The sequence below is a fragment of the Condylura cristata genome, unplaced genomic scaffold, assembly GCF_000260355.1.
Source record: "Condylura cristata isolate star-nosed mole 26May11 unplaced genomic scaffold, ConCri1.0 scaffold00023, whole genome shotgun sequence".
Lineage (NCBI taxonomy): Eukaryota > Metazoa > Chordata > Mammalia > Eulipotyphla > Talpidae > Condylura > Condylura cristata.
In genome coordinates, this window is record NW_004567124.1 from 32,788,727 (window position 1) to 32,811,385 (window position 22,659).

At 49.8% G+C, this 22,659-nt stretch overlaps 3 protein-coding genes across 3 annotated transcripts in view; 1 reads left to right on the forward strand and 2 right to left on the reverse strand.

Annotated features, from left to right (window-relative positions):
- Positions 1-2,629: 2,629 nt before the first annotated feature.
- NOP10 (NOP10 ribonucleoprotein) lies at positions 2,630-3,436 on the reverse strand. The gene is made up of 2 exons (XM_004687960.2): positions 3,315-3,436; positions 2,630-3,015 (listed from the first exon to the last, which is right to left on the reverse strand). Exons 1-2 carry the CDS (start codon positions 3,366-3,368, stop codon positions 2,875-2,877), a joined length of 195 nt encoding a protein of 64 aa, XP_004688017.1. The 5' UTR covers positions 3,369-3,436; the 3' UTR covers positions 2,630-2,874.
- Positions 3,437-5,156: 1,720 nt separating this feature from the next.
- On the forward strand, positions 5,157-14,137 carry NUTM1 (NUT midline carcinoma, family member 1). Its single transcript, XM_004687961.2, has 7 exons — positions 5,157-5,172; positions 7,314-8,013; positions 9,184-9,312; positions 10,470-10,609; positions 11,097-11,383; positions 11,660-11,776; positions 12,094-14,137. Exons 1-7 carry the CDS (start codon positions 5,157-5,159, stop codon positions 14,095-14,097), a joined length of 3,393 nt encoding a protein of 1,130 aa, XP_004688018.1. The 3' UTR covers positions 14,098-14,137.
- Positions 14,138-15,120: 983 nt separating this feature from the next.
- LPCAT4 (lysophosphatidylcholine acyltransferase 4) overlaps positions 15,121-22,659 on the reverse strand; it is an 8,432-nt gene continuing 893 nt past the window's right edge. Inside the window, exons 2-14 of the mRNA XM_004687573.2 lie at positions 21,478-21,646; positions 20,964-21,184; positions 20,194-20,306; positions 20,018-20,078; positions 19,694-19,752; positions 19,465-19,499; positions 18,840-18,894; positions 18,651-18,733; positions 18,296-18,421; positions 17,843-17,975; positions 16,203-16,301; positions 15,765-15,921; positions 15,121-15,492 (exon numbers count right to left, since the gene is read on the reverse strand). Of these exons, the coding sequence (XP_004687630.1) occupies positions 15,338-15,492; positions 15,765-15,921; positions 16,203-16,301; positions 17,843-17,975; positions 18,296-18,421; positions 18,651-18,733; positions 18,840-18,894; positions 19,465-19,499; positions 19,694-19,752; positions 20,018-20,078; positions 20,194-20,306; positions 20,964-21,184; positions 21,478-21,646 (1,466 nt within the window). The 3' untranslated portion in view covers positions 15,121-15,337. The remainder of the gene's footprint in view (positions 15,493-15,764; positions 15,922-16,202; positions 16,302-17,842; positions 17,976-18,295; positions 18,422-18,650; positions 18,734-18,839; positions 18,895-19,464; positions 19,500-19,693; positions 19,753-20,017; positions 20,079-20,193; positions 20,307-20,963; positions 21,185-21,477; positions 21,647-22,659) is intronic.

Below are 22,659 nucleotides of genomic sequence, written 5' to 3' on the forward strand. Positions count from 1 at the left end.
ATTCAATAAATTTTGATGCATCAATGTTTTGTTTTAAAGTTAAAGCTTTGATCGGGGCATTTACATTTAACAATCAGGACTCTGACTTTGCCTGAGTCCTTACTCCTCTCAAGTGAACTCATGTTATCATTGATCATAGATTTATGCTGAAGACCTATGCCAGGAAAGTCTTTTATCAACTGGCATGCAACACCCAGAGTCCAGTTAAAAAATCCAGGTAAAGGGCCCTCCCTTGTGGCGCAGCGGGTTAAAGCACTGCACTAAGAAGCTTAAGCCACCTCCACATGAGTTCGATCCCCCCCTGCCCCGGGGGTGACCACATTGCGTGGCAGACCTCTCCTGACCCGCCCACTGCTCCCTCAGCAGTGTACTTCGCGGATCTGCCTGTTCTGCTCCCCACTCTGTCCCTGGTGAATCCTCTCACCCTCCAGCATCTCTGGCCTGTACCCCAGCTCTGTATGAATAAATAAATAAATCTTTAAAAAAAAAATCCAGGTAAAAACACGAGAAATAACTTTCAATAAAATGTAAACTCCTCAAGCTTGATTTCTCAAGCTTGATTTTTTAGAAAGCATGTGATTTAGGCAAACATCAAAAAGCAAGAAATTCACCTGAGGATTAAGCTTTTCCCTGAGACAACCCTAAGCATAGTTAACTTTAAAAGACAGGATTACAGTTAACATTAAAAAAAAAAAATCAGCATGAGGTGCCTTCTTTCTTGGTGGCACCAGGGTTAAGTGTCAGCACTATGAAACTATAAGCAGCCACAGCAGTACGAGTTCAGTCCCTGGCAAGGAAGGTGCATAGCAGATCTCTCTCCCCCATCACTGCTCCCCTCAGCAGTGTGTTTCTATAGATCCATCTATTCTGCTCCCCACTGTTTCCGGTGAACCTCTGCCCCCCTAGCCCCAATACCTGTGGCCTATACCCCAGCTCTTGTATGCATAAGTAAATACATCTTTTGTAAAAATTTAAAAATCAGTAACAGTATCATTTACTGGCTTTGGTACTAAAGAAAATTCCCTAGAAGATCCTTTTTCTAGTGATTTGAAGAATTCTTAACATCTCTTCCATCACAATCCCCGTAATTTAGATAGGATAACTCTTTAAAATCCCTCCTATCAAATCCTGAAAAACTATAGAATAAGCTAAGAAATAAAAAAACTGGTTGACAGGAAAAAAATTATCCCATTTCACCATTCTGACAAGCTTCAGTAATTAAATCCTGTCTTCTATTAACTATAACCCAACTCAAGAGACTTAATTTTTCTCAGTAGTCAACAACTATCCTGAACTTTTCTGCTAGGATATTCATATATCAGAATACAAGAAAGACATATCTACCTCCTTCTAGGGCCAATCTTAATAAACCAAATCTTCAAGTGATTTAGTGATTTATTGAAATCTGCGGCCCTGCCTGGTGGCACAGCACTGTCAAGCTAGCTGCTGCCACTGCAGCACAAATTTGGTCCCCAGACAGGGGACTGACCAACATGGTGTGGAAGACCAGTCCTGTCCTGCTCACTGTTCCCCTCAGCAGTGTATTTCAGTCAATCCACCTGTTCTGTTCCCCACTGTCTCTAGTGAATCCTCTCACCACCACCCCACCTCTGGCCTGTATCCCAGTTCTTGTATGCATAAATAAATAAATCTTTTAAATTAATTAATTAAATCTACTTGTAGAGTCTAAAATCTTAATGCAATAGAAAAAAGTTACATAACTTGAGTATAATCACCACAAATCAATTTTTAAATTAGTGGACTTAAGCAATTAGCATTCAAATCCAGTATCAATGAGATGTGAAAATGAGTTAATTTGACAAGAAAAAGAAGCTAACATTTCTTGAGTTTCTTGATGTAATATTTTGCCTCATTCCTCTGATCTCAAGTCCTAAGAAATCTCCAACGATTTTTTTTAACTAACCCCCAACCATAGCTTGAAAAACAACAAAATCACTGCTTGAATTTCTCATACCTCATTTTCTAGTTAGGATCCAAGTAGAGTTCCACATAGTAGTTAGCTACCCGGGAGGATATAAAGTTCAGTGTATGTCAGATAATTTCTTGATGGAGAGAACTAAAAGCCTAGGAATAGTTCCAGAGGGGCAGTAAACATTCATAAAAGCATTCCAATTTACAAAGATTGAAGTGTAGATATATTAATATCCACCACAAAACCCTATCAATTTTAGAGCTGGAAAAGAACTTAGAAAATGCTGAGAAAAAAATAGGACTAACCAGGCTGGGTGGCCTTAAGTTATACAAACAGGGATATCCGAGTCTTCTGATTTTAACTCACTGCCTCCCCCCTACATATTACTTTTCTATTTACCATCTATCTAATTACATTTGCTATTACTTTCCAAGCAACTCTTCCATTTTGAGTCAAAATTATCATCTCAAGGGGCAAGGATTATTTAAGTGACAACAGGGATATTTTCAGGGAATGCTAACAGTAGTGAAGAGTCTTTCTATACCTTTTTCCCCTTTTTTCCAACACTCTCCTATCAGCACAGCACTACTCCTGGAGTAATGACTTAATTTTTTCTTGCAAGTGGTCTTGAACCCCAGGGTACTCTACTCTCTCACCTTCCTCGCTTTTATTTTTTTAATTAAAACACAAAATAGAGCTCTTTCAAAACATTTTAATAACCTGGCAGTGGTTCAAAATATGAAACAGAGATTAGAACTTATTCCCTTCAAAGGGGATGCTACCATGATTGCCTCATACAAGTATGACCAAAGGCAATGACGAGACAGGATTACAGAGAGTAAAGGTGGAAAGTTTTCAGGCTCATACTCAAGACTCTGTTTTTTTACAGAACGTCTCTGAAGAGTAACAGGCGGCGTAAGTGACATGGTATTTAAGGACCCTCAGAGAACAGGACGCGGTTGCTGGGTCATGAGGACCTTGAAGCGTTTCTTGATAGTGATTCGGTGTCGAGAGTATTTATCATCTGGGGAGAAGCGAGCAGGATGGGCTGAGCAGGTCTGTTGTCCCAAGGGGTCAAGTTTCTGCTCGAGGAAGAAAAAGAGAGCATAAGCTCAGCAAAAAATAGAGGGACCACCCAATCACTGGCGACACATGAGAAACTGAGGCTAGGACGGGGCAGAGGGCAGCCAAAAAAAGGAGACAGGAAGACCGGAGACGACACGGTCAGATCACGAAGGATAGACTCCGGCTCCCACCACTCCAGGGCTCCGGTAGTCTGTGGTTCCCCTCACCCAGGTATGCAACTACATGATGTGTTTCAACCGCCCCTCCCACCTACATTTCTCGCCAAGCCTCTTTTTAACCTGTTTCCTCTTCTCACCTTCAGCGTATAGACCCGATCTCCCTGCTCGTTGAGGTAATACTGGAGAAACATCACCAGACCGAAGAAGCTACGATCCGTCCGCAACTGCTCCTCCAGCCCGGTCCGCGTGCCTCACGTGTTTCTCAATTTCCTTCCTATATAGCCGGAAGTCTTTTGTCTCAAAGCACGCCGGGAAATGTAGTCCATTCTAGACACTTTTTCCCCTGACCAGTAGAGGGGGCAGTAGTGCAGGACTGGGCCTAGTTGCAACCTACTTGCAACATTGCAGGTTTTGGCGCCTAGTTGCAACTTAGCAGACGTTCTAAGACTCATGGGGTGTGCCCACTGTGTGCCAGACACTGGAAGGCGTAGGAGGGGGGTAGGGATAGGCGTGGCTGAACATTGGTGTGTAGAACTCTTTCTTTACCTCAATAAGAACACCCACTTCTAAGGTAGTAGGTTTCTAGCTGCTGGGGAAACGAGGGCTGCAGGATTCAGTCCCCATTTATCTTAGGAAAGAAGGAAGATTTTCTTCCCTCCCCTGTTTTACGTCCGGTTCCCCACGCCCTATTTTAAAGTGTTGGCGGTAAAAGTGCATGATGGGTATTCAATGTTCTGTACAACAAAGAGAGCGTGAGGTTATTTCATGGAACTGGTCAAGTATGACTTAGTGGTCGAACCAAGATTCAAACTCAGGTCTCTTTACTAGAAATTCAGCGCACTTTCTTTACATGGTGAGTAGCTAATAATAGCATAAAATAGATACACCTCCTAACGGTATTTTCGAATTTTAAAAGAACGTAGAAATTCTCCTTATATAACTAGTTTAAAGAAAGAAAATTGGAGCCCAGGTACCTTTACAAAGATGATGGTTGCAGCGCTACTTATAATGCAAAAACGTTGGAACATATATTAATTTTATAACTAGAAAAACCTGAACTTTTTTTTAATATCGTTTGTACTTATTTATAATTGCATCAAATATCTCCGCAAAGATTCACAAGAAACATAATATGTGCTTCCTCTGGGCTAAAGAAATAGGCTCCAGAGGAAAGGAGTAGGAGGAGAATTGCTGCTTATTCCATTTTGCACAGTTTTGAACCCTGCTTGTATATTATCCATTAAAAATTTTTAAATTATTTAACCAAAATTTAAAACAAAGTAATGTAACAAACAGTAAGACTTATGGTCATGCGATTTTAGGCTGAATCTTCTGTGAACTGCAGAGCTAATGGGAGTGGGCTCTTGGGGGATTGCAGCCTGCAGGCAGCTTTCCAAAGGAAGTGATATGCACACAGTGATCTGATGCCCTCAGTCTTCTGAGACAATCCTAATTTTAAATATTTGGTTCCCTTGATCCTGTGCTCTGAAGTTGGTTCAGAACTATATCCTACAGCCAATATTGAGTTAAGTCGAGGATTTACCACAACTTGCTATTAATAGAAAGTCAGTTACAGACTGGGAGATAATGAAAGGTATTGTAATGATGAAGAATTTTATAGGGAACCAAGAGGTGAAATTATAATGGTTGGGAATCTGAAAAGGAATTTACAGCTTACCCTAAAAAGGTATGCAACAATCAGCAATCATATTGCCAGACTGCAGTTTGGAGAGAATTCCTGGTTATTCCCTACTTACAGAACGCTGTGTAACACTTCTCTCTACTCCCACCTAACTCTCCCCTCCCCCCACTGCAGAATGCCTTGAATCCTAGATTCTAGTTCTGTTTTAATCTATCTTTCTCTTCCCTTCCTTGGATCCTTGTGTATCTCCTGGAGCCAGGTTACTCTCTGGTTCCTGGACCTGACTTTCATTCTGGAGGCTTCTAGACAACCACGATTAGTGCCCAAACCTGACAGGATGGCTTCAGATGGAGGTAAGTCTACAAGTAGGAAGGGGTTGGTGGGGGGTTGTCCCTTTCACCTTTTCTCATCCTTGGAGACTCAACTTTGATACTTTACCTGGGAGCAAACCCTCTGGGCAGAGCAAGAGAGATGTGAGAACACTATACCCCCTAGGCATCACACATGTTGGAGGCCGAAATGTGCCAGTAGCCTGGAGGTTTGCCAAGGGAGAGAAGGCAGGTAAAGGCACCTTGGAGGAAAATGCTGGATACAGAGAAGGGATGGCATTTAGCAATTTACATCTCTGGAGTAGGGACCCCTTCAATGTGTGTTTCTGTGGGAGGGGACAGAGTAGAAATGGTGGCGTGTGTACAGGTGGCACAGAGCGGGTTCAAAGAGAAGACCCTAATTCTTGTGTCTTCTTCAGGCAGTGGGAGTCTGCTTTAGAATTTTCCTTTCAAGGACAGCGCTGGGTGGGTCCTCCCTGGTGGCCTGGTGGCACAATGGGTTAAAGAGCAGCACTGTGAAGTGATCCTCAGCCGCTGCTGCACCAGTTCCATCTCCGGCCAGGGAGGTGACCTACAGGGCACAGCAGACCTCTCCTGTCTCACATGCTGCTCCCCTCAGTAGTGTGTTTCAGTACATCTGCCTGTTCTGCTCCCCACTCTGTCTCTGGTGAAGCTTCTCACCAGCCTCTTCTGCTGGCACCTCTGGCCTGTACTCCAGTTATTTTTTTAAAGATTAATTTATTTATGCATACAAGAAGTGGGGTGGAGGTGAAGGGGAGAGGTCTTGGCTAGAGAAATATTCATTGGGGTTATCTGGTTCCAAGTCTGTACTGTCCTGCCAGCCCAACCCCAAAGATAGATTCTAAATTCAGGAAGCAGTTGACCTTGATTTACCACATTCGGTGAGAAGGGAGGAGAGTTGGGACTTCCCTGAGGTGCCCCTGGGTTTTCTATCTTTTGTGGAATCCAGGCCATTAGACCTATTCCACTGTGTTCTGTACTTAGTGGAACCCTCCTAGCCCGCTGTTCTGTGATGGAGGTCCCGAATTTGCTCGTATTCCATTCTTTTCCACAGTCGGAAGCAGAAGCTGAGCGTTGTTTGTTTGCCAGTGAAATATTTTTTATAAGAGGGCAAAAAGAGGGACAAAAGATGGTGCAAGGGGTTAAGCTGCAGCACTCTGAGGCTGTCCACAGCCACTGCAGCATGAGTTTGATCCCCAGCCAGGGAGGTGACCTACATGGCGCAGCAGACTTCTCCTGTTTCACCTGCTGCTCCCCTCAACAGTGTATTTCACTCAGTCTGCCTGTTCTGCTCCCCACTCTGTCTCTGGTGAATCCTCTCACCCCCTGCATCTCTGGCCTACACCTCAGCTCTTGTATGCATAAATAAATACATCTTAAAAAATAAAAGAGGGAGGGGGTTAAGAGTGGCATGAAGATGATCTGGTATTATTAAACTCCCAGGAGGAGATATGTGTCCTGGTTAAGTACACATTTTGTGTATTTATCCTTGGTCTCTTTGACCAGGTTCTGAGTAGCTGTTCTTTGGCAGGTACTATTTCTAAATTCATTGTCACTGCCTTATTCTTAGTGTACCCCTAATTTCTGGCATGAAGCACTGTAATCAGAATTACCTACTGTTGCACTGCCTAAGTTTAACTTGTCCAGCAACTGCTTACAGCGCTGGAATCCAGCCCAATGTCTGCACCGCCCTCCCCTGCACAGCCCCTGGCCCTTATGTCTCCTCACTCATGACAGCCATATCACACAACTCCTGGGAATCAACATCTAATAGCACACCTGCCTGCTCTCTCCTATGAGAGAGCGGGGGTGGGGGTAGAGGGGGTGGTTTGGATGTTCAGGGGATGGATGGTAGGGAGAAGAGAGGTCCCTGCATGCTGGATGGCATTTGTTATGGGGTATGAGTGGTAATTCATACCACTCACACTGTTTGTTACCTAGGAATTACCTAGGGTGGTAATTCCTAACTAAGAGTAAGGTCGCCTTTGCAGAGTACATACCTGCCGGCTCCATATCCCCTCTCCCACCCTCACCCCTTACCTGTTGAGGCTCAGATTCAGAGTCTGTACAAACTGAATGGAACTGGATGACCTGTCCGATCTCCTTTCTCCTCCCCCACTCCTTCCTTTCCTTTGTCTCAACAGCCTCTCCGTTGCCTGGACCTGACATGACCATGAAAGCTGGCACTGCCCTGCCTTCTTTCACTGCGCTTCCTTTACCTCCACCTGCTCCTGGCCTGCCAGACCCACCACCCTGGGAGCCTCCTTCGCAGCCCCCCATACCTTCAGCATTCTCTCCTGGCAACCCTCTGGTGCTCTCTGCTTTCCCCAGCCCATTGTTGGTGACAGGGGATGGGAGTCCAGGCCCCAGTGGGGCTGAAGCTGGCAAAGTCATTATCAAAGTCAAGACAGAAGTGGGGCCAACTGAATCCTCTCAAACTCAGAACTTTATTCTTACTCAGACTACCCTCAATTGGATTGCCTCAGGTGCTCCTTGCGGGGGCCCTCCAGGTCCCCCCCCTCGATTTGTGACAGCCTCAAACGTGAAGACCCTCCTGCCCACTAAGGCTATCGGGGTGAGCCAGGAGGGCCTCCTGGGCCTTCCTCCTCAAGTTCCACCTGCAACAGCCCAAATGGCCCCCACTGTGTCCCCGGAAAAGACTTGGCTAGGGACAACCGGGGAAGCAGGTCCTGAGGCCACTCAACCCAAGCCCTCCCTGGGTGACCTCTCCCATACTTCCAAGGGTGTTTATGAGAATTTCCGACGTTGGCAGCGCTACAAAGCTTTGGCCCGGAGGCACTTGTCTCAAAGTCCTGATGCAGAAGCCCTTTCCTGCTTTCTTATGTAAGTGGGGAGATGGATCAGTTATCCTGGGGCTTTTAAATAAGGAGGACTTGGATGAGAACTTTTAGAAGAAGTGAGACTATTTAGGAATACTTAAGAGCAGGTCCTGCAGGTAATGGTGATATTATAAGAGCTCAAAGCAGGAGGAGGATGATGATAACCTCCACCTGACCTCCCAGGGTATAACACGCTTTCAGATGTCTTCTCAATAAATTCTCAGAACCCTGAATTCAGGCAAGTGTTTTTTGGGTAATCCACATTTGCAGACAGAAGGTTGAAACACAGATTTTCTGTCCCAAAGCAAGGAAAGTGATTGGATTTAAGTCTCTGACACCAAGTGCCAGCATCCCCCCCATTTTATTTTACTGCTTTCTGAAGGGGAGTTGAGCTGTCCACACTGGCCAGGATGAGGTGTCCTGAGCTCTGACCCATCCTGTGGCAGAGGAGGACAGTTGGTGCCAAGCAAAGGACAGGTGGTGCCTTCCCCTCCCCTGCTTTATTCAGGTTGAACCAGTCCAAGGGCCTGGGCTCTGCACCCTTCACTAGATCTGTGATGCTGGCCATGACATTTCATATCTTTCTTCTTGGTTTTCTCATCTGTAAAGAGGATAATTATACCTCCTTCTGAGGGTGCCGAGATGAAATGAGTTAATGTAGGTGAAGTGTTTAGTAAACTGCCTGGCACAGAAAATGCCTTATTAAGTGGTAGTTGCTATGATGATGATCTTTATTATTATAATTATAAAAAGATAATCTAGAAGAGGGAAGGAACCCAGAAAAGGCCAAAGTGATGTTACACTTAAAGTGGATGTTTAGCCAGGGAGTCTGGGGTTACAGGCTGTGTATTGTGTTTATAAAGCAGAGTCAATTAATCCTCTGGGCCAGTTTTCTTGTTCCCCCCAAACCCAGAGCTCCTCTCAATTGGACTGTATCCCTCACATTTTGTATAAAGCACTAGGTAACACATGCCGTCTTTCACTAGACTTTTAAAAATGTACGTGTTGTTCCGGATGGAAAGTTAAGGGTCTGGAAGTCCAATCAGAAGTGAAATATGACAGGGACTGAGGAGCATGTTAGATCTGAGAGGGTCAGGGGTGTGGGTGGAGGTGGGTGTCAGGAGAGGTGAAGGGGGTACACTTGTAGAATGTGACTGACCGGTGTGAATTTTAGTCCAGTGCTTCGTTCCCTGGCCCGGCTGAAGCCCACCATGACCTTGGAGGAGGGACTGCCGAGGGCCGTGCAGGAGTGGGAGAGAACCAGCAACTTTGACCGGATGATCTTTTATGAGATGGCAGAAAAGTGAGTCTGGTGAGAGGGTTGGGGCAGATAAGAAAAGCTTAATGTGTGGGGACATCTGGAGCTTTGCTACTTCCTTCACCATGTAGAAGTGCTGTGGGTACAGATCTTGGGGCTACCACTCCTCTGGAAATAGTTGCTCGGGTATGTTTTATTTATTTAGGCCAGAGGTGCAGGAGGTGAGAGGATTCCACAGAGACAGAGTGGGAAGCAGAACAGGCAGATCCACTGAAATACACTGCTGAGGGGAGCAGTAGGCGGGACAGGAGGTCTGCTGAGCTATGTGAGTTAGTTCCCTGGTGGGGAATCAAATTCATGCTGCAGTCCTGCAGTGGAGCTATTAAGCTGGAGGTAGCTTAATAGCACTGAGACTTTAACCCCCGTGCCACCAGGGAGCCTCTGGCACAGAAATTGTTGAGCCTGCCCTCCCAGGCAGGGACTGGCTCTTGAAGAGGAGTGGTCTGTTTTCCTGGCTCAGAAAAATTTCTGATAAAATCCTTGTAATGGCACAAAAAAACAGATCAATCTTCTTCTGCTTCCTGGACTAATAACAACTCTGGGGGAAATTTTTTCACCCAACCTTAACTTCCATTTTCTCCCCCCAAATCTCCTGAACTCATACAGTCTAGATTTACCCTTCCAGGGCCTCAGGACTCCTGGATCTCAGCACTGCCCCCTGGTGGCAGCTGCCACCCTTGCCATGTTTCAGGATCTCAGCCCTTCATGCTTTTCCGCAGGGCAAAAGAGGCCTGGAGGAGGTGCCTTCATTAGGGATCCTATCAGGATGTGCCATAGATAAGTCTAATTGACTTCAGCAAACCTGTATTAATGGCTGCCATATGCCTGGGTGAAATAGGGGTGGAAGAGAAGCGAAAGCCACAGCTCTGTTCTGGAGAATCTGACAAGCGCCAGATGGTTCATTTCTTAGCAAGCTTTCCAAATGGCCTCTGTGGATGAAGGGAAAGGGACTAGTGGTGACCTCGTAAGATGCTTCCAGAACTGCTATTTGGCTGTCTGTGAGCAGCTCCCTCTTCAGTGACTGACTTATGAGCAGTTTTGCCTAAATGAGGGCACATCCATTCTTGGCTATGCTCAGCACTGCTGGTGCCTGAGTTCCTGATGGATCTGTCCTGAGCACTGCCCTCCCTCATCCTTTCCAGGTTCATGGAGTTTGAGGCCGAGGAGGAGATGCAAATTCAGAACACACAGTTGATGAACAGGTCCCAGGGCTTGCCTCCTGTGGCCCCTCTGAAACTTGATCATCCAGGGCCCTCTCCGGCAGAGGCTGGCCAACAGCCTGGTGAGCCTGGCCAGCAGCCAGGTGAGTCTGCCCAGTTCCAACAGGAGTCCTAAGCCAAAGTCAGAGGCCAGTTTCAGGTTGGGAAGACTTTGCCTTCGCTACCATCACCTTCCCTCTAAGAAGCAGCACTTGACGTTCTAAACAGGACAGGAGAACATCTGGGTTCTCCAGCTCTCCTTGTCCCAAAGCAGGTTTTGATCTTTGTTCAAATGAACCAAATACTCTGTCACCAAGACGGTAGATAAGGCACATCCTACAACCTAAGAGGAGACTCCTTGGGTTTTCATGGCGTTCAAGGTCCCTCATCCAGAGATTCCCTCTTTCAGACTCTCCAGCTTCTCAATCTTTCCCACACCTGGCACTGTTTCAGGTTGACCTGGTCCAGGCTAGAGCCGTTTCCATGTACCCAACTGCAACCCTTACGTAGGGTTCAGCTGTAGCCGTGGTGAGTGCCACTTCCACGTCTCCTTTCCATCTTGCCCCTTAGCGTATATTCCCAAGAAGGCGGCATCCAAGGCACGGGCCCCACGCAGGCGGCAGCGCAAGGCCCAGAGGCCTGCAGTGGCCGAGGCGCCCAAGGAGATCCCACCAGAAGCTGTGAAAGAGTATGCGGACATCATGGAAGGGCTGGTAGGGACTGACTCAGCCTCTGGGAAGTCAGATGGAAGACAAGAAGAGGAAGAACGGAGGCAGGAGGAGGAAGGGATGTATCCAGACCCAGATCTCCTGAACTACATCGATGAGCTGTGTTCTCAGGAGGTCTTTGTTTCCAAGGTGGGCTGGGCCTGGATGTCTGGTTTCAGTAGATCCAGGGGTGGGAATTCGGGGAATCAGAGATCTCAGGTTCTGCCAGAGGTACTTAAGAACTAGGTGGTCTTCTGTATTGAGAAATGCTGTACACGCACATGTATAGCTGGTGGTGGACATGGTGGACCTTCGGGGGGAGGAGAGTGGGCAGTGGGGGTGGATTTATGGCTTCTTCTTTAGAGCCTCTGGCTCCCAGGTTACCTCCTGTCCCCTACTCACACCACTTTTCCTTCCGTTCCCCAGGTGGAGGCTGTCATTCACCCTCAATTTCTAGCAGATCTGCTGTCCCCAGAACAACAGAGGGACCCCTTAGCCTTAATTGAGGAGCTGGAGCAAGAAGAAGGACTCAGTCTTGCCCAGGTAAATCTGGGAGGGAGGAAAATCTGAATAAGAGCGTATGATTTGATCTAACCCTATATTGTCTTGGATGATATGACTTCTAAAGGTGAACTGGGGCTTTAGGTGCAGACAAGTAGGCAAGGGACTGTGGAAATGCAGAAGAGAGTAGTATAAGGGCTTAAAGTAGGGGAAGGAGGGCCAAGAAGCAGGAGAGGGTCCAGCTGTCATTGGTGTCATCACTTAAGCCTCATACTGGTATCATCTGCCCTGCTCAGGTACCACCTCCCCACCACCCACTCAGCCACCTTTTCTGATAAGCATGTTGTTTGTTCTCCTAGCTGGTCCAGAAGCGGTTGTTGGCCTTGGAAGAGGAGGACGATGCAGAGGCACCCCCAAGTTGCAGTGGAGTTCAGTCAGACTCCAGTCCTTCTGTTTCTGATGAGGAGGAAGATGGGGGTGGGCGGCTTCGGCCCTCACCTGGGTCTCGGGGGGCCGGGGGCACCGTTCGCCTTGGAAAATCTGCTTCTCCAGGAAATAGGGCAAGAGAAGTGCATGGTGGGCAGGGGCGGGCCTTAGATGGTCTGCGGGGGATGCACAGAGATGGGAATGCTCTGCTGTCCTTCAGCAGCTGGGATCCGCAGGTAGAACTCGAAGTTCCACAGGGGACTCAAGGGCCCTTGGCAATGTCGCGAGGGTCTGGGAAGGTTATCTGCCAGGCATCTACGCAGCAAGTTGAGCACCTGGGCGGGTCCAGGTCTCGCGAGCGCTCCCTGGTGGCTGAGAGGTCCTCTAAGTCTTTGTCCCTTTGCTGGCAGGAGGGTCCCCCCCAACTTGAGATAGTTCCCCCTTTGGATGTTGGACTCACAGAGCTGGCTTCTCCCCAAGGACAGGGGCTAGAGAAACAGGTGCTGATGTTGCAGAGTGAACAGCTGGAGGGTCTTGAAAGACCTCCGCAGGGGAAGAAGCCGATAGAGGCACCTCAGGAAGGCTCTTCAGGACCCATGTGGGGAGAAGACAGAGGTCCTCCCATGGTTCAGAGCTATGATCAGAGCCCTTCCGCTGGAGCAGCTGAGGCTCAGGTCAGGGATGGGGCCTCTCTCAGTCCAGGCTTTTGGCTGAGAGGTGGGATGGATGCCACAGGCCTGGAGCTGCCCTTGCAGATTGAGGAAGTCATAGACAACTTCCATGACAGGGTGTGTGTAGCTGAGCACCAGGGAGGCTGCCCGGCACTGGGTTCCAGAAGAAACATTTCTCTGGGTCCCGGAGAGACCACCACACCTGAAGATGAAGTAGATAGTGCAGTTCCCTATGGAGGCACAGATGCCATAGTAACCCTAGAAAAGAGAAACTACTGCAGCTTGCCAGGACCACTGAGGTCCAACAGCCCAGCCGTGAAGCCTAAAGATAGCAAAGAGAGCCCTGAAACTACAGAAAAACCCAGTGTTCTGTGGGCTGAAGGTTGCTCCTCATTGCTGGAGAGCAGAATTGATGCCTCCACACTGGGAGCTTCCAAAGAAACCCTCCAACCCACATGTCAGGGCAATATCCTTATCCTGGGGACCCAGGATGTCTCTGCTTTTCTGGAGCCCAGCCAAGATGGGGGCATTGGCAACAACCTTATTCCCTCTCAGCTGGAAAGCACAGAACACATCAACACACTAGATGTTAGAGATGCCGGGGGCCTCCAGCTAGGGGAAGAGGAAGCCAGCTGCCCAAGTTTTAATTCTTATGAACTGCAAAGAGAGGGCAAGGAGGATACAGACTCATCTCAGCCCAAAGACCCTACTTTCACACTAGGAAATCGAAAGTCTTATGCACTCAGGACCCCCAAGTCAACATCTCACCAGAGCCTTGGACGCTCTTCCCCTAGATGGGGAGCCGAGGGCGCCTTAGTTCCGGGAGAGACGTCTCCTGTTAATGAAACTCGCAGTTCTGCAGGTGGGGCCAAAGGAGAAGAGGAGGAGGAAGACGAGGAACTATCTAATTTTGCTTACCTTTTGGCCTCTAAACTTAGCCTATCCCCACGGGGGTTTCCCCTTAGCCCTCACCCTACCTCAGGCCTGCCTTCAGCAGTTCAGGGTGTCCAGAGAGCACCCCGTTCCCTCTCTGCGGAGGCAAGAGGCCTCGGCCATCCTCCATATCCAGTAGCCAAGTCTGGGAAGCGAGGCCTAGTTGAAGGTGCATCTGCTGCTGCTGAAAAGAGGCCCTACCCAGGAGCTGAATTTTTGGTCTCTGGAGAGAAGCCCCTGACTCTTGGAGTAGGTAGATCTTCCCAGCCTCGTAAAAGAAGGCGTGATAGTTTTGTTACAGGCAGGAGGAAGAAACGACGCCGTAGCCAGTAGGGAGCAGTGGGACTGCCCTGCCCCAACTGCCCATCCACCAAAGTGGCCCCAGGACAGGTTTCACCCTGACTACACCAGATTTGTTCTCAGCTTTTTTTTTTTTTTTTTTTTTTTGGTTGTTTTGCAAGAGGCGAGGGTGGGGCAGGAGGTCACACTGGTTAGATTGGTGTTGGTGTAGGAGGTAAGGGGCAAATAAATACCTTTGGGACGAGTTGGGGGGAAATAAAGCTTTGTTGTTGAAAATGCTTTCACGGTGCCTTTTTGTACACATCTTGCAGGTAAATGGGGTAAAAGGCTGTTAAGATGGGACAGAGGGGAATAGCTTCATATTTGTGGGATCAGATGCCATTTCAGCCTCATCGAGGTTCCCTGATAAGCCCCAGTATTGAGGATCCCTTCACCCAAAGCCTGGGCTTGGGCTTCTCTGCATAACCTATCGTTATCTTTCAGTCTACAGGTAGAGAGGTATTTTTATTTACCTGTCGGGTCTCTGGGATAGATGCCTAATTTCCTGTATCTAATTAATTTTTCATAATTCTGTCTAGACACAGCACTTTAGGAGTCCTTATTTTCTTCCCTGAAAAGAGGCTGGAGAAAAGGGACATAAATGTCCTTTATGCATCTCACAGCAGAAAAACAGTCCTCTGTGGTTGCAGGGAGGCTGTGTTTCAACTGACACAGCTCTCTGCTAACGCTGCTGGAGATGGGGATCAATCCCAGTAGGATGATTAAATATGGAATAGCAGTTAAGCTATTTTTCAGTCTCTAACGAGGACAGAACAAGAGGGAATAGGCTAAAAAGAGGTTCACGAGGAAGCCCGTTAAAAGGCACGTATACAGGGTATGGTGCAGGCGAAGATGTGAGAGCCGCATGGTTTCTGTGCAGGAAAGAACCCTGTCCCATTAAAAGTGAGGTGTCTTCACCCAGCTATGGCCAGGACGACTGACCCTGGGGAGCCCCCAGTGGACTGCCCGCCATCACTAATTCCTTTCCTTCCCTGCTAATGAGACCACAGTGACTGTACTTCTTTTTTTAAATAGATATAGATATAGATTTATATTTATATATAAAATAGTTTCTTACAAAAAAAACCAAACAAACATAAAATGAAAACCAACTTAAAAAACAAACAACTATAACAAAAAACCAAGCAGGAGCAGAGATGGGCTTCGGGCCCAGGGGAGGTCCCGGTACCGCCCTGAGTCTGCGGCCGGATGCGCGTGGGGGAGGCTGAGGCGCTCAGTCGCCCTTCTGCTTGGGCGATTGCACAGTCCCGTTGGCCAGAGCAGGGGGGCTGCCTGGGGATGAGGCGTTTGGTATCTGAGAGGGGCGCAGGTAGGTGCTGAAGAGCTTCCCGTGGAGCGGGTCGTGAAGGGAGAAGTCCTGGAACTGACCTGCACAGGTGGAGGGGAGAAGGAGGTAGAGTAGGGTGGGGAGGAGGAAAGCCCCAGAATGTGAGAGGGCAGCGCGCCCCTGTTCCTCCGTGCTCTGCTTCACGTCTCAACCCCAAGTCTACATCCTCTTTCCCTTTCCAGCCTGTCCTCTGACATTCTTCCCCCCAGCATGACCAACCCGGATGCCCCGCTATCTGGTGTGCTCTTCTCACGGTCCTGGGGCTGACTGCACCCAAAAGTGCCCACCCACGGGCGAGAAGGCGGTGACTCACAGAAGGACAGGCCTTGCTGGGGTCCCGCCTGGCACAGCTCGGCATGCAGAGAGGCGGCGGCCGGGCGGGGTGAGCCCAGCAGCAGGTGCAGGATAGTGCTGAAGCCATCTCTGTACAGCAGGCGGCCGGGGTCCTCTGCTCGCTCCTCAGCAAAGAGCTTGGAAAGAAAGAGGGGTGCAAGTCAAGCGCTCCACATGCCACCCTCCCACACTGCCCGGCGGCTCTGCCAGACAGGCCCCTCACCGACACCCCGCTTCATGGCTGCTACCCCCTCAGGTACATCCCCATGCAGACACTTAGGGCTACTTTGTAGTTCTAGACAATGTCATCCTGAGGTGGATGCTGAGCCACTATTCTTGAGAAGCCACTGGGTACAGACCACTCAGGACTGTGGGAAGGGTGAGCACAGGCACCTGTTCACTCTCCAACCCCTGGTACCTCAAAGGCCAGGCGAGTCAGCTCCTCCAGGCTCCGGCTCCTATCCAGAGCTGCCAAAGCGAGGGCTACATCTCGGAAATCCACCAAACCCTTGGCATCCTGGAGGACGAAACCGAAAACAAAGTAACGTGGGGACCAGCCCCTCCTTCCTGCTCTGCCTTTTGGTGCTCCGGTCTTCCCAGCCACGTGCCGGGCAGCAGGCCTGTGTCTGTTTCCCTCGGAACAGTGAGCCCCAAACCTTCCAGGATCTCCACGTATTCTCTCAGGTCATGGGTTTACTCAAGCTATACCCCCAAGTCACCTGTGACAAAGCTCTCCTATAAAGGGATCGCCTAGGGATGCTGAGGAATCCCTCGGGGTCGCTATGGTTGACATCAAGTATCTGATATGCCATGGAGGACCTTCCTGGCCCACAAGCTGGAAAAACTGGTTCTCTGCTGAAAGTCTATGTGGGAGAACTGGTCCAACAGACTATAAGGGGGGACGAGGGGGTCACTGGCATAAATTCTTACCATCAAATAACCACGGGTGATGCCTGCTGTGCCAACTCTACCGGGCAACAGTCATTTGGGTTTGGGTTTTGTTCTGCTGCAGGCTTAGTGGGAAAGCTCCTTTCAGACTGTCTGCCTCAGTCTAAGGAGTCACCACACACAGTCACTGTCCCTTCAGAGGGCGTTGAGAGTCACTGCCTGAATTTCAGATCGAAAAGAGAACCTTGGGACTACTACCAGTGGTTGGTTCATGAACTTTAAGAATCTCCTGGGATTACTGTAATTCAGCTCGAAAACCTGGTTAAGTTCCAGGAAATATATATGGTTTGCCAAGATTTTTGAGAAAGTTCAAAAATCCCCCAGAGAAGCTGTGAGATATTTAAAGAAATTTGCAAGGACTGCAAATGCCTTTGGGTCTCAAACTCTTCACTGTCTAACCTGCCATGGAGAACCTGCCCATGTCATCCCCCATAGATAAGCTCTTCCACCTGTCCCTCATGAGTCTCCTCTAAAGACCCCTCACTTGGTACTCACAAGGTCCCCATCTTTGCCAGTCTCAAAAGCAGATGGATTATTTCTTATTCCTCTCCACAGCAATTAAAACCCTCCATCCATGTGCTAGGTGTGTTACGTCAAAAAGACACCCCTCGGGCCCTCCCTGGTGGTGCGACAGCTTAAAGCACAGCATCAGGAAGCTCGCCCCAGCCGCTTCACCATGAGTTCGATCCCCGACTAGGGAGGTGACCCACATGGCGTGGCAGATCTCTCCTGACCTGCCCACTGCTCCCCTCAGCAGTGTACTCCGTCGATCTACCTGTTCTGCTCCCCTCTCTGTCTCTGGTGAATCTTCCCACCACTCCTGCACCTCTTGCCTGTACTCCAGTTCTGTCTGTATAAATAAATAAATCTTAAAAAAAAAGAGGATATCCCCTTACCCCTTGTGAACCTCAACTCTACTGGTGTCCCGTAGAGTTGGCAAAGCAGGCATCACCCATGGACCATCCAATTGTAGCTATGGAAACACCTAGCAGGCTCCAAATTGATCATTCAATGCATTTGCTGCAGCTACCTGGGTATGATTCTCAAACCCTGAGCACGACAATCTGGAGGCCATGCCCTGGGCGCTGACTTCACATCCAGCTCCCTCACCTGCTGGAAGTAGCTGAAGGCACCGGCCACTGTCTGGGGGTCAGAGAGCTGAAGCTGCTTGGCAAACTCTTCCCGGCTGATCATCCGACTCCGGCCCGGCTCTGCCCCAGAATCCACACAGCCAGGGGACAGCCTACAATGGGATTATTGAAGGCAGAGAGCTGACTCGGTTTCTTTCTGGGCATACTATACCCAGCAGGACGCTGGCCCCAGCCCCGGTCCAGAGGGTGTTTTTCTAAGATGTGCTCTGACTCACAGTCCCTGGAGAGCCCTTCCTAATTTTTCCAGCGGGGTTATTGCATCTCTTTCCCTTCTGTCCCTCTTCCTCCCACCGCATGGTCTTTGAGCAAGTTCCCCTATTTTCCCATTTTTTTTTTCCCTTCCATTTTCCCATCTCTCCTTGCTTCCACTACACCTGACTCTGCCCACTCCCTCACCTTCAAGGTCACTTACCCAGCCTTCCGAAGCACCTTTCCCAGTTCCCAGAGCTGCGGCTCAAAGGCCACCTTCAGCCGGCCCACCACAATCACAGGCAGGCTCCCTACAAACTCACACTCAGTGGCTGGAATGCCCAGGGCCCTAGAGGATGAAGAGGGGAAAGAAGGAAGAACTTTCTAGGTTCAGGGTGACTCCAGCCTGCTGGCTATGAAGAGAGCTGGCTCCATGGCTACTTCCTACTCTTAGCTGTCCAACAGCCTTTCCCACTGCCCACTCCCACCTTTGTCTCAAAACCTGAACCCTCCTCTCTCTCTGCCATGGTTCCTTTGACCTGTATATCAGTTCCAGGAAATACTTTGCAGACACTCACTGTGCCATAACCCTCTGGACATTGTTGGCATAGAGGGTGGGGTCCTTGCTTTCCTCGGGGCTTGGGTGGTACACGGGGAGGAACTGAAACACAGACATAGTTCCCGTTGGGACTTCAAAGCTAGGGGTGACCACCACTCCCACCCTTTTTTCCACAAGGGTCAGGAACAGTCCATTCTGGTGATCATACCTCTACGTCCACAATGCTGCAGGGCTGAGAGGCAGTGAGCCAGAGAACTTTGAGTCTAGGAGAAGAGAAACCTCAGATGCTCACCCACCCTGAGAAATGGGCTCCTTCCTCCCCAGGAGAGGAATGGGAAAGCTCAGCTTCTGGATATGTAAATGATCCTAGTGTTCAGGCAGCTGGGTAAATACAGTTGGGAGACCATTGCCAAGGGCCAGACAGGTGGTGGGGAAGAGCAGTGCTGTGGGGATGTGCCAGAAGAAGAGGTGCAGGAGGCAGCGGGAACCCCAGAAAAGGCAAGAGGCATGCCTTGTGGTAGGATGTGTCAAAAGAAGGAACCCACGAGGGAGAAATCAGTCACAAATACAGGAAAGTTAAAAGGAGTCATAATCTCAGCAGGAATGACTGGGGGGTGGGGCGTGGGGTAGGGAGGCGCTAGCTGGAAGCACTTCCAGATTAGACTGGTAGACCAGAACAGAACAGAGCGAAAAGAACACCCCTTTTCTCTAGAGTTCTCTCAGTCTGAGAATGAAGATGGATTGTTCACCTTGTCTGGAGACTGGAAGATGGGTCAGGAATTCTCTGATGGACCCTGCTCCCCACCCTCAACCCCAGGAACACCAGAACTCACACTCCAGGGCCCCTCCACGCCCAGCTGGTAGTATCCTAGGGGAGAAGCAGAGGTAGAAGAACAGAATTACCTTTTTTCCTCTGGAACTCTTTGCTTTGGGGCTCAGACAACCCCCCCCTTGGGCCCCACCCCCATATGCACATCCCCTTAGGGCACTAACATCACTGATAGCCATTAAGGGTAGCTTCCTGACTATCAAGGGGCTTCCCCAACCCCAAATAAGACTCACCAGACTGTTGGGGTAGCGGATGAGGACAGGCTGTACAGGCACTCCTGCGATGAAGGCTCCTAAACCCCATTTCATGCCCCCCACCCCATCCCAGACAGAAGTTAGTGTGTGGAGGTGGGGCTGGAGGGCCTTAGAGCAGGGATCTAGAGTAGTTCTCAAACTAGAACTCCTCCATCTCTGTGCTTCTCTGACTTCCAGAGACTTTTCGGTGTCAGCCAGTAGGTTTCCCATCTCCCTCCCCTCCTCACCCCTCCACTTCTTGGGTTATTCAAATCTGGGGTTCCAGTTTCCTACAGTCCTGTCACTCCCTATAGTTTTACTCACCTGGCTTGAATTTAAGTAAAGCCTTCTTATTGGAACAGGTGCCCTCAGGAAAAAACAGTACCTGGAGTGGGAGGACCAAGGAACACACTAAGGTGGGGACTGAAGGGGCGGAAAAGCGACCTGTCCCTTCAGAGCACACCTGAGGCAGGGGGCGAGCCTTAAGCCCCTTTACCTACCTGAGGCCACTTGCCTCTTGAAGTCGCCCGCCTCTTGACCTCCTCCACCACTCTACGCCGAGAAGCTGGGTCATGCCGGGATACTAGGATGGCTTGGTTAAAGCGGAGAAGGGCTGGGGCAGGAGAGGATACAAGGGGTCACTTGGTTCTACCTGGGGACATTGACATCTGCAGCCTCCTGGTCCAGCCAGTAGGAGATGTGCTCACCTACCTCTGCCAGGGGACTCTCCTTTTGTGGCAAGTTTTCCTTTGCAGGAAATTGACCAGACCTCCCTCCACCACCTCCTCTAAGTCCTAGCTTAAGTCTAAGAGGTAGGTTCACAAACGCTGTTGATTTGCCAACATCTGTCAATATCCCTTCTCACTTCTCCCTAAACTGCCCTTCCAGGCCAGTTGCGTCCAGAGTGGGTCTTTTTTTTTGTTTTTTTAAATCTTGGAGTGGTTGGCCCTCCCTGGTGGCGCAGCGGGTTAAAGCACAGCACTGAGAATCTAAAGCCGCTTCCTCATGAGTTCGATTCCCGCCTGCCCCGGAGGAGACCACATGGCACGGCAGACCTCTCCTGACCCGCCCGCTGCTCCCCTCAGCAGTGTACTTCGTCGATCTGCCTGTTCTGCTCCCCACTCTGTCTCTGGTGAATCCTCTCACCCTCCACATCTCTGGCCTGTATCCCAGTTCTGTATGCACAAATAAAATCTTTAAAAAAAAAAAAAAGGCATTTTTTAAATCTTGGAGTGGTTATGTCACCCCTTTACCCTGTTAAAATTCTCACCTCCGATGACAGGCACGGAAAGGTTCTCAGCTCGGGATACAACTTTGGGGAGGTCACAGGGCAGTAGAACGATGGGGTCAAAGAAGGTTGAGTGGGGGGCAGCAACCAGAACAGGAGCTTGAAGGCGAGAAGCCCGCTGGCCCCGGACCCGAATGCGGAGGAAGCCCAGCAGGAAGAAGAGCAGGCGGCTGAGGCCCAGCACCCCATTATGGCACACAGTCCTGGAGAGCAAGGCTGGACTCAGTGGAGGCAGTGATTCTGATGCTCACTCACCCCCAAGCCTTAGGCAGGTGGCCTCTTTTGACCTTAATGGCTCCAGCCACTTTGGAACACGACAGGATACATCACTTGGGTACCAGGCTGAGCCTGGCTGATTCATCCTACCCAACTCAGGTTGGGTGGGAGTGCTTCAGAAAAACACCCCTCCCCACAACCCCACCCCCAAGAGGGAGTAGACTGAATAGCAGGAAAGAGAAGTGCAAAATAGGGTCTGAGGGCTGATTCCCCAACTTACTTCCTCCATCCAGTAACTGGCTCCCGAAGCTGCTCCTCAGAAAGACCAGCAACTTGCAGCCAGGCAAAAGGCCAGAGGAGAAAGAGGACAATAAAGGCCAGAAGCACTCGGATGGGGGCCAGCAGCACCCCTAGCAGGCAGAACTGCAGAGGGTGAGAGAGAAAGCCACCTCAGACCTGGAGGGATGCCCTTTCCATGGCTTCCCCTCTCCCACAGAGGACTCCGAGCAGAAAGCCATCCTCCACTCTCCCCATAGGTCAGAAGCCAGAGGTTGGGAATACAGGATGCAGCTGGGATCTTAGGTGGATGGGGGTGTGGAATGAAGATTCCAAAGAGAGCAAGAGCAGAGAAGACTCAGGAATCTCATCTTCCTCTGTCAGCTGGCCTCCACCCACCTATCAAATGAATGTCATAAAATGCCTCTAGCACTAGGAAAGCTGCTAGGAGGACTGAATGATAAGGATTAAAGGTGCCCAGCACAGTGCTGGATGTAAGGTAAGCTAGAGGTGACTTCTCCTCCCCCACGCCCCATTCCACAAATAGCTCCACAGTCCAAAAGAAATCAGGTGCATAGCTCATTCCAACTCTGGGCCTTGGAGGCAGAACCATGAACACACTGAGAGGTCCACTTTTCAGACCCAGGCTGGTCTCTATTCTGCCCAACAGTGCTTCCTTAGTCCTGGGGGATGAGCTGGAGCTACAAGGCAGGCCAGGGGTTGCCAGGAGCCAGGGTGACTCCAAGGGCTGCTCAGGGGAGAACGCAGGTAAACAAACGGAGCCCCTGGAGCCAGCCTCCAGGGAGGTGAAAGCAGCCGAAACCTTAGACACTCCCCTCCTACAACACCTCTCCGTTTCCCCAGGCTGGTGCAGCCTTCGGCTTCCCGTAGTCAACCCCCTCCACAGCTTCCCTCCCCCCCACCCGGAGGTGCTGCAGTGCGGGGGGAGGGGGGAGTGGAAAGAGGGGGTGTAGGAAGGGCATGGGGACACAGGGCCCAGCAACCTCTTCCTTCAAAGTCAGAGGCTAGGAACACTCATCAGCACGCCCCTGCCCCTAGCCCCCACTAACCACATCCTCCAACTCCCCCCTTAGCCCACCGGCCCCCGCAAAACGCAATCCGCATCCAGCCTGCTCAGCCCCTGGTTCCCCTGCCATTCTCCATCCGCACCCAGTCAATTCTCGCA